Genomic DNA, 11,248 nt, shown 5'->3' on the forward strand with positions numbered 1-11,248 from the left:
TACTTGGTAAATGCTATATCATATGAAAAGGATTACAGTTGAGCATAAACAATTTTTGGTACTTAAAGGAAGATCTAGATCTGTAATTTGTAAATTCTCATTTGTTAAGATCATTGCTTACATATATTTTTGGTGTGATTAATAGTTGACAGTTATAAAGTAAAGAAAAAGTGAAGAAAATGAAGTGATAAATAAAGGTTCCTATTGGTGATATTTTAAATACTTTATTTTGTGAGTTTTAGTAATGTGTTCTTTAATTTTGTATTTTTGAGAGTTATATTATTAATTTTGTATTAAATTATTTTTATGAAAATATAGATATTAATTGTTTTTTGGGGTTTTAAAATATACTATTGATTAAAATTATATATAGAATATTAGATATTATTTTAGTATATTTCGCTTGAATAATAAAAATGAAAGATGAAGAAATTTTGTAAAATTTAATAAATGTGATGACATGATGTTTCTCTCTTTCTTTGATTACTGAAGTAGTGCAAGGAGAAAAAAACGTGATATAACTTTAATATTATAGGTGTTACAAAAAAAAACTTCAATATTATAGATTATTTTTTTATTTTTATTTTTTTTGTAAAAGATATTATAGATTATTATTTCTTAGTTTGTGTACAATAGTTTGTTTATTGCAGAGTTGTGACCAATTTAAAGAAACCTTCAAATTCTTTCAACTTCAAAGATATATTATGGACAAACTAACAAGCTTATATTGTCAGCAAAGGAAAAACAAGTGAGTATTGTTCTCTATTTTTGTTTTTGTTTTTTTTGCATTTTTGATCATAGTCACGTTTCATGTTTCCAACAATTCCAGTAGAGAATAGACAATTCCTTCTTCTCTCTATTTCAACCTATTTTTTGAAAACTATAAATTAAACGATTGAATCTCACTATGAATTCAGTGATGCATATGCAACTCTCCAGGTATCTAACATAGAGATGAATTTGCGTCCTTCTCAAACAGTTGAATTTGAATTCTCATCAAACTATGTCAAACATTTTCCGATGTCAAATTTAATAATCACTAGAGTTTGAATCGCACGTCCATCCGGATACTTTTCATTTTATAAATATACATTTTTGATATTATCGTAATCATTTTAAATGCATAATTTATATTTTAGTATTATATATTGTGTCTCTATAATTTTATTTTTAAGATTTTTTATTCAACATTATTAAAATATAATGATTTATATTAGATATCTTACTTTGCTATTATTTTTTATTACATATTAATAAATTTTGAGTTTAATACTAAATTCATAATCTAAGCTAATCAAATAGGAAACCTCCTTGAAAATGTATTATTTAATTTCTACAGTTTTCATACAATATATTTTTAATTTATTTAGTTATACCAAATAAATGATATTTATTTAGGATAATTTATACTCTAGCACTTATCATTTTAGTATAATGCAGAATATTATAAGTAAATATATATTTTTTTAAGTAATATATCCCTATTATTTTAGTAAATTTATGCATAATATCATTTATCATATTATTTTAGTAAATTTTATCGATATAGAATATTTGTGTATGTTATGGTATTAAGGTTTATGAATTTTTGTTATTAAATTAAGATTTAAAAATATTATACTATTTATTTTTTACAGCATAATTGATTTTTCGTTTTGTATTTCAAAAAAATAATTCTTTAGCATCTATGCTTTTATATTTTGTAAAATTTAAGTATAAGTATTGAACCATTTTACCTTTGTGGGTTGCGTTTATTTGCAAGAGTTGAGTTTCTACAAAGAATACATATAACTGATCGACTATATTTTGGAAACCAAAAAAGTTTGACAAATCAAACAAATAAAAGCTAAAACATCATCACTTATGCGTTTGGGATTAGAATAATATAAAATAACTCCAAATTATCGAAGATTATCCCCTGAAATAAATAAGTTTAAAAGCATTTTCCGTGCCTAAAAAATCTCAACCCGCATATAAAAATATACAAAAAATAAAAGATGGGCAATACAAAATAATTCTCATTCTCATGTGTGCAGGACATGCAGCCGAATATCATAACAACCAAAGCGACAACCTCGGACAACAACCAATAATCGTTAGGATCATTAGGATAACAAAAACGCTTTCCTACGAACAATTTTCATTTGACTTGACATCCAGGTTTGTCTAAGAAATACCATGTTTTTTTACTCCAACTACTTTTGAAATGATTGCTTTTAGCCACTAAACAGGAACAAAAAATGGAAGGGAGGGTGTCTTTCTCTCCGTCTCACAAAATATACCAACGGTTCAAGGAAGGAGAAATTTATCACATTAGATATTTTAATCTTCTTCCCAATAACCAACGGTACAAGCTTACTGTTCATCCATACATAATCAATATCAATGAGACAACAATTATTACACAAATTCGAGAAAACATTCCACCCATTCCTTCATGCATATTTCGTCCCCATCACTACACCCAGTTGATCAGCTTAGCAAGTGCCACCAATTTCTTCCCAGGTAAAAAAAAAAAAAAACCTATCTCACGTACCAATAAATTCTCTATTTTTGTAACATAAAAAAATTGTTCCCACTGATGTTGTTGGCCGAATATGCCTCATCTAAGGAAGTGATATATATAACCACAACACAAATACAAAGATCATCATTGGATTGCGTTTAGACATGTACTAACATTTAATTAGATAAGATTTGTTTTTACCAGAAAATATATAATACAATAATTTTTTATAGATCCAAAGTGGTACGTCTAACTATATGGGACAACGAAGCAGCTAATTTCAGGAGGTTAAACCACATATCTACCCGGAAAAACCAAATCGTAATCATCACAAGTATCATTCCACGGTTACATGAAGGTAACAAACAAAACATAAAATTTATGTCAAACTAAATGCTTATAAATATTTCACTTTTACAGAGAAACTATCACTCACAACTACACCAGGATCGCGCTTTTACTTTGACAGCGACATTAATATCATACAACGCTTCCAAAAGAGGAACAAACTGCGATCCTAAGCCTGATGGCATAACAAGATAGCAAACGACACAGTCAACTGTTTTTAAATTTACATTACTGCTTCCTACGTCAATTAAAATAATCATTGTATCAGTAATTAACAATACCCATGGATAATACTTTTTCTATTTTTTTTACATTCAATGATTATTTTAATTCTACCGCTATTTTACATTTAACATAATTTAGAAAACAAATGTATTAATCTAATATGATATTTTACTTTAACATTTTCATACAAAATAACCCAGACGTATAGTTACAGATGTGTTCAGTGGCGGATCCACGTTGTTCAGGGAGGGTGCAGCTGCCACCATGAAATTTTTTTTTTATTAAGATTTGTTTTAACAAAAAAAAATTGCACCCATAAAAAAATATTCTTCTGCCCCCTCCTTTACAGCCCATTCGAAATTTGAAGGCCCAAACTGATTGTTAATATGTTTTGTTTTAGAAATTTTACTTAATTATAGTTAAAGTACTTAATTAATTTAGAATTAAAAACCCTAATCTACTCATCTTCTCGTTCATCGTCTCTGTGTGAAGAAAAAGTGGTAATTTTTTTTTGCTCTTATATTAATGTTTCAGAGTTGTAAAGGTTTGCTTAAAACACCCTATTAGAATTATATAAACTAAACTCTTCTACTGATTTTTGCTAAACATATTTTTTTTTACAGTTAAATTCAATGGAGAAATATTTCAAAAAAGTACCTCCTCCGGAATCTGATGCCAAAGCTGATGATTTGCCATCTAACCTTGGTGAAAGGAAAGACAAAAGAAAATCTCCTCCAATAGATAATACCGATATTGAAGATTTGCCATCTGACCCTGGTGAAAGAAAAGATATAATGGAGTATCTTTCGCATCAAAGAGACGAGGTTAGACGCAAATATCTAACTAAAGGTCCATGTCAACCTTATGGTCATACATTTAAACAAATATTGAAAAGTGGTTCATTAAGACGATTCAATCCAGCTTGGTTTGATCAATATGGTAGTTGGCTAGAGTATAGCATATCAAAAGAAAGGGCATTTTGTTTATATTGCTATCTATTTAAAGATGAGATACGGATGCAAGGTGGAAGTGATGCATTTGTGAAAGAAGGGTTTAATAGTTGGAATAAGCCAGATAGATTGCGTACTCATATGGGTAAACCGCCCAACAGTTTTCATATTATTGCTGCTCAGAAATGTGAGGATTTGATGAATCAAAATCAGTCTATAGTACATGCTTTGTTTAAGCAAGATGATAAGGTGAAAAATGAGTATCGCATTCGCTTAACTGCTTCGATTGATGCTTCCAGATTCTTGTTACGACAAGGATTATCTTTCCGTGGCCATTTCGAAAAAGAAGAAGCTGTGAATAAAGGAAACTTCTTGCAGCTTCTGAAATACACAGGAGAACAAAATGAAACCATAAGTAAGGTCATTCTGAGTAATGCTCCAGGAAATAATCAGATGGTTTCTCCATTAATTCAAAAGGATATTGTCCATTCATTTGCAGAAGAAGTACGACAAGCTATTTTAGAAGAAATTGGTCATGATGTGTTTGGCTTGCTGGTTGATGAGTCTGCAGATGTTTCTCATAAGGAGCAGATGGGCGTTGTTTTTCGATTTGTTGATAAAAGAGGAGCAATCAAAGAAAGATTTATTGGAGTTGTTCATGTAAAAGAAACGTCTTCTCTAGCTTTGAAATCTGCTATAGATGATTTGTTAGAAACATAATGCTGGAATGCTCATCATGGAAGACGATTTTGTTAATCCAAAGAATCCAAGAAAGAGAAGCAACATAACCAATATGCATCATTATAAGGTCAATTGCTTTTGCACAGTTCTAGATTTACAGATTCAAGAGTTCAATGATCGTTTTACAGAGGTAACCACTGATCTACTTATTTGTATGGCTGCTTTAAGCCCGACTGATTCGTTTTATGCGTTTGACAAGGAGAAGCTGGTGAGATTAGCTAAGTTATATCCAGAAGATTTTACCTATGGTGAGATTTTATCTCTAGAGCAGCAACTTGATATCTACATTGATAATATACGTAGAGATGAAAGGTTTAAGAGTGTGGAGAATCTTGGAGATCTTTCTTGTTTGATGGTGAAAACTCAAAAGCATATTGCACATCCTTTGGTCTACAGGCTTTTAAAGTTAGTTCTAACTTTGCCGGTTGCCACCGCAAGTGTTGAAAGATGTTTTTCAGCTATGAAATTAGTGAAAACAGCTGCACGTAACCGAATTGGAGATCAGTTTCTAAGTGATTGTATGGTCTGCTTTGTTGAAAAAGAGTTGCTTGACTCTGTTTCAAATGAGAAAGTGATAGAAAGGTTTCAAAAGATGAATGAGCGTAGAGTTGTTTTGTAAGAGTTTTTATCATATTCGGTGTTTTTTTTGTTGCAAACTTAATAAAACATTAATTTTTTTAATGAAGTGTATGGTATATTTTTGCCTCCATAATATTTATTTTCTGGATCCGCCACTGGATGTGTTCGTGGGTATAGTTTCAGAACCGTGCGAGGGGAAAGAAGAAGAAGTGGCCGAGAGGGAGACTCGTCCATGGAAGTCAAACGAATCTTTGTGGTGGTTTGTTTGACTTGACTTTCCATGTCTCTTGTATATTACTCCCTCATTTTCGTAATATATGATGTTTTAGAAGATATTTGTTATTTCAAAATAGATGATATTTTAATATTTTATATTATTTTTAGTTTTACTGAAAACCGTGTAACCACTCAGATTTTACAGTCATTTTTATAATTGGTTGAATGATTTTTAAACTATATTTTTAAAGTCACTTTTTAGAAAAAGTTAATTTTTTTAATCTTTGTGTATCAAAGTAAAACATCATGTATTATGAAACAGAGGGAGTATTTGCCTTTTCGGCCCCGATTCTTTTGTCCAAAAGTTCAATTTAATACATTTGGGTGGCTTTAAAATTAATTTGTTTAAGAAAAAAATATTTTCGTCATATTATTACAGATTATAAAAATTAACTATAAAAAAGATTACGAAAAGTAGTTCTTATAATTTTATAGAAATTGAACACTAATAAAAAAAACTTAATCAATCATTGATTCATTATATTAATGGAATTTTATAATTTAAATTATTTTTAGTTAATTTGATAAACAACAAAAATATTTTTTTTATATTAACTATATAAGGGTATTTATAAAAAGTTGTATACATTTTTTTGTATTACTATTTTGTTTTAGAATTACTTTTTGTAAATAAATATGCTTGTCGTTGATTTTCGATATCTACAAGAAAGTCCAAACTAGTCTTTAATAAGGGGAAGTTTCAAAATTATATATTGTTTTGTCATTAAAAATATATACTCTTAACAAAGATTAACTTTCAAAATGTAAACTTTAACCATTGAATGACTATCACTTGATTGTTTATAAATAATAAATAAAATCTATACTATTAAAGCATGATTTTGATTTTAAATTTGGGATTCTGCCCTTGAATTTTCATTATATTTACATCTAATGTCATTTTTTTCACTCATAAATATAAATAATTTTAATAAATGAATTTACAAAAAAACATGATGAATATGAGTTTCCTTATAAATCATAGGTATTATATTAAATTACCTAATATTTAGCCAATTTAAAAGATTGCAATATTTCAATTTAATACTTAACAAAAACAATTTTATAAATAGCACATTTATATAATCATATCTAATTTTAAATTTATTGAATATTCTCAGATCTAAGTTATAAATTATTGTGAATAATTATTTGATTCCATTTGATCTATGTGGAAGCCGTTTCACTTTCACAATGTAAATTTCCACATGTATTATTTTTTTTACTAACTTTTCTTTTATGGTTTTATGCATGAATTACATTGATTTAATTTTCTATTTTTTCAAAATAAAAAATCTAAACATTGTTTTCAATTTTTAGAAATGAACTAAACATTTCTTAAGAAAAATAAAATACAAATATATTTTTCTAAAAATTAAATCATTTTGGTCACTCAAAATAAACACAAACAGGTCTAAATAGATGATCAATACAATTTCATGAATCTAAATAGATAATATTATTGAAAACCTAAAAGTAAATGTGTTCAAACGGTTGAGACGTATATGTTGTTGTCGAAAATTAGACAAAATTAAATAAGGTGGATCTACCATTTTATCATTTTTAGCAAAGCATTTCATGAATTTTTATTATATTTTTACAAAACATAATATACAAAAACGCGAGTCAAAATCTAGTTAAACAATTATATTTGGATTTAAATTATCCCAAATTGGATGGATTCTCTGCCATTTTCCGTACAAATACTATTTTCCATTAACATATGTAACCGTTTACAAATAACATAAGTTCGTATGCCCATAGATCTTATGCCTAATCATCCTACCTTGATAATGTTACAGCAAAAGAAAACCCCCCAAGAAGGAAATAAACCCTAAAACATGTACAAACCCAACCGAGAATCAGTTCCTTGGGACGTTATGCAAAAACGTCTTACGTAGGAACCAGAGTACACGAAGCATACACAATCCTGCCTTTCCAGCCTTGAAGCAACCAGTTGCCATCTTGATCAACATCAAACTCTTTGCTTCTGTATCCACTTTCCACCATCAACTTCAGTTTCTGAACCAGCTCCTTCTCAAGCGTAAGCTGTCTAAACCCAGCCCTCATCGCCCTCGCCTGCCACTGCTTATAACTCTCAGGCCTCTCCACTCTCTCACTCCCCTCGCACGCCACCACGTTCATGATCTCCCTCCCGTAGAACTCCTTCTCGAACATAATCCTCATCGGATCTCCTCGAGGCAGGCTCGTGTCGCACATGTCGAAGAGAGAAGAGTAATGAAACAGAACCTCTCTAAACCTCGTCACAAAGAAAGGCGCGTTGTAGCAGCCGCTGAGGACCGCGGGGATGAAGACGTCTGGTTTGATCTTCTTGATCAGCTTCAGAACCGCATCTCTCGGGCTGTGTACCGCCACCGTCTCATCTAACAGATTCCTAAACCGGAACAAAGAGTTCACAGCAACAAACTCGCCTTCTCTTAGCTTCAAGTCCTCAAGTTTGATTGTTTCCCACTTCTGCGCAATACCGTTGTACTCGAACGGAACATTGTACCGCTGGCAGTACCTAGCTAACCGTTCACCCGTCTCATTAACTCCCTCGGCTGGTCTAAACCCGCGTTGAGGCAGCTCTATACCGGTTATCCGAAGCTTACACGACCCGCCGCGTCTCCACGCGAGGCGGTGGATCAGAGGAGGCCACTGGAATCCGTAAGAGATCCCAAAGTCGATGATGTGGATGGTTTTGGCATCGGTAGGAGCCAAGTGCATGATGCTGTGGTTAGCGAATATGATCGCTGTTTTCTTGAACGGGCACACGGATATGTACGTCTGGTAAGCTTTCAGCATGTCGGAAGCAGATGTTTTCTTGGAAGACAAGGCGGTGTAGATCTGCGTGCCTGTCCCGGCCAAGCGTGCTTCGAGGCTGTCTGCGAGGTAATGAGCTAGCCTCTCTGTGCCGTCGCCGTGAGATGATGAATGCTGCCTTACTTGTCTCAACAAATCTTCCGCCATTTTACGATCATTACTAGACACAGCTTGTGCGCATGAAACCAAAAGTGTCCTCAGATCAGGTGTCTCTTTCGCATAACTGTTGCCGCTAGCTGCATGCTTCTGTTGCGTTGCGTCGCTTTTATAACTTGATGATGAATCTTTGGCGGTTTCCTTTATGAAATTATCGTTAAGAATGCATAGAGGTTGCTCCTTAGGTCGGCCGAATAACAGAATTTTATCAAACATTTCAGATAGCTCGGCTTCATCGACGTAAACAGCTGATTGCTTCTTACTTCTTTCTTCAGACACCAAGTGTTCATCTTCACGCCAGTGTTTTTTCTTACCGGTTCTTCTGTAAGGGAGTACAGAGGGATGCTCCTTAGGATCATTTGCTGGGATGTAACTCTCCAAATCTATAACTAACTGAGAACTCTTTGGAAGGAACTTACTAGCTTCCTCCTTACCTCTCTTGAACTGAAACGCCAATTCGCTGTCGTTGAACATATTAGAAACCAAATCGTTATTAAAACTTGACTTGAGAGCCACGTTACTGCCACCAGAAGGCTTGGGATTGGATCTAGTAGACTGGAAAACAAAGTTGTTGGAGATGGGTGAGTGCAACCAAGAAGGTCTATTGTTCTCCAGACAATCAAAGCTCCAATCAGATGAAGTGGTGCTTGAGGCATAACCAGGAGAAGAACCGTCAGGACTATGAGCCAACCGCTCAGAATGATCAGGGTACTTCTGGCCGAGAGCTTCATAGAGAGATTTCTCAGCTGCTTGAAGAGACAAAGCATCGTGAAACATACAAGGCTTCTCCTCCATGTCTTCTTCCATAAGCACTTGGCTTATGTATTTCAGAACAGAATCAGAGAAATCAGATTCAGCATCAGCAGCATGTGAATATGGATCCGGATGAGGAGGAGCTGGAGGAGGAGGAGGAAAGGGAGATGGGATTTCTAATAAAGGTTGATCATCCAGATAGAAGCCGTCTCCAAAATTGAAATCAAAGTTGTCAAATGATCCAGGGAACCCAGCAGAATAAGAACCCATCAGTTTTCTCAAGAGCCCTAACAAACCCTAAGAATTGTTCCACAAGAAACCCTTAATACTGAAAGTCTCCGAGAGAAAACCCGGTTTAGGGTTGAATCTTTCTACTCTCCCTGATCAAGATAATAAACAGCAAAACAGAACATATAGAACCTAATCACAAAGCGGTGATGTTTGGTAATACCAAGTAGATAGGTTTTATTTTTGAAGTAAGAAACAAAGTTTGCAATCGTACCTGTTAAGGTTGAGATGCGCCGATTCAGATCCTATGGAGGAAAACTTTGTGTTGGAGGAAATGGTCTGTGTAAGTGGGTGGAGAGGTATTGTTTTTGTATGTATTATAAACTATAGAGAAGATCAAATTGATGAAAGATACAGTTTTCTCAATTATTTAATAAAAGGACATTTAAATTGTCCTATGTCCTCTTTATACGAATCAGAAATCCACTCGGTCAGGAAGCCTTTCGAGTTTGAAAGAGGATCATGGACGATTTTATTTTCTTTATATTGTTATGTGGTGTGAAATTACACGATTATAATATTTGACAACTTGGCTCCATCAGTTGCCAAGTTTTTAGATACAATACTTGAATTAACCAAATGATTCAGTTAAACCATTTAGAAATTAAATTTTTTTGGCAAACTTGGAAATGGATTATTGCACTTTTTATAGATGGTTGATGGCTATTTATTTGATGTTGATGGGTAACTTTTATACTGATTCATAATTAATTGACTGTTTGTAATAGTAATTTCAATATCCTTATTGTTATCACTTATCGGTAGAGTAATATAAAGAATTGTTTTGTTTCGTTGGATCATACTGGAGTGATACAAGAATAGTAACTATAATCAATTCAGTCTAAAATATAAATGGCTGTTTTTTGGATTGTTGTGAGATTTAACTATTACAAAATTATGTGTTCATATGAAAAACTTATTAACATACTTACAGATCCTTTTCTAGTTTTTATGATTCCTTTTATATTTTTTTTAATAAATTATTATTTAAGGTTTAAAACATATATATATATATATACTAGGGTCGGCTCGCCCTACGGACGAGATATATTTTACTTGTGATCTATGTTATTATTTTTTATATAATTTTGTGGTTTGTGTTTTAGGTTCACAATTGCAAGTGATATGTATGAGATATATTATTTTGTTAATTTAAGTTGTTGGTTAGCTTGTCTGTAAGTAATTTTTGTTTTGACTTTTTTTGTTTCTATGACATCACCTTGACGGAATTGTTATGTCATTCTCGATTGAATAATTTGTATTTAACAACTAATGTATATGAATTTTTCTGAAGTTCTCGCCAGCCGTAAGGTCTTTGCATAATTTTCCAAAAGAAAATTTCAACTTTGGTTAGAAATTGGCAATGAAAAAATTAGCCATCCAGTTGAGTTGGAAATGATGTTCCTCGGTTGGGAATGTTGTTCCTAGTGTTCATCGGTCTTATTTCTTAAGTTTATTGTTGGGTGATACTTGGTTTTGGTAAATAAGCTCTATTGTTGGTTAGGAACAAATATGAGCATCTCTTGGACCATTTATTGTTTAATCTTAACTCTTAAAAATAGAATTTTAGATTTTGGAGGGAAGAAATTCATAATTGTTTCTA

The 11,248-nt window shown here is 32.2% G+C and overlaps 2 protein-coding genes across 3 annotated transcripts; one reads left to right on the plus strand and one right to left on the minus strand.

Annotated features, from left to right (window-relative positions):
* Positions 1-3,711: 3,711 nt before the first annotated feature.
* Positions 3,712-5,389, plus strand: LOC106338204. Its single transcript, XM_013777234.1, is given in 2 exon segments — positions 3,712-4,735; positions 4,737-5,389. Coding segments are annotated over 2 exon segments (1,677 nt in total).
* A 1,934-nt stretch (positions 5,390-7,323) lies between these two features.
* On the minus strand, positions 7,324-9,944 carry LOC106342552 (scarecrow-like protein 33). 2 transcript variants are annotated; one of them, XM_013781523.1, is made up of 2 exons: positions 9,860-9,944; positions 7,324-9,737 (listed from the first exon to the last, which is right to left on the minus strand). In XM_013781523.1, exon 2 carries the CDS (start codon positions 9,625-9,627, stop codon positions 7,519-7,521), a length of 2,109 nt encoding a protein of 702 aa, XP_013636977.1. In that variant the 5' UTR covers positions 9,628-9,737; positions 9,860-9,944; the 3' UTR covers positions 7,324-7,518. The 2 variants fall into 2 exon arrangements, with proteins under 2 accessions (XP_013636977.1, XP_013636978.1); XM_013781524.1 differs by having other exon boundaries at positions 7,324-9,777; positions 9,860-9,940.
* Between the last annotated feature and the right edge of the window lie 1,304 nt (positions 9,945-11,248).

This window comes from Brassica oleracea, chromosome C4 (assembly GCF_000695525.1).
Source record: "Brassica oleracea var. oleracea cultivar TO1000 chromosome C4, BOL, whole genome shotgun sequence".
NCBI classification, from domain to species: domain Eukaryota; kingdom Viridiplantae; phylum Streptophyta; class Magnoliopsida; order Brassicales; family Brassicaceae; genus Brassica; species Brassica oleracea.

Coding starts and splice junctions, on each gene's coding strand:
- LOC106342552 (XM_013781523.1), bottom strand. CDS start 9,627: ATGGGTTCTTATTCTGCTGGGTTCCCTGGATCATTTGACAACTTTGAT.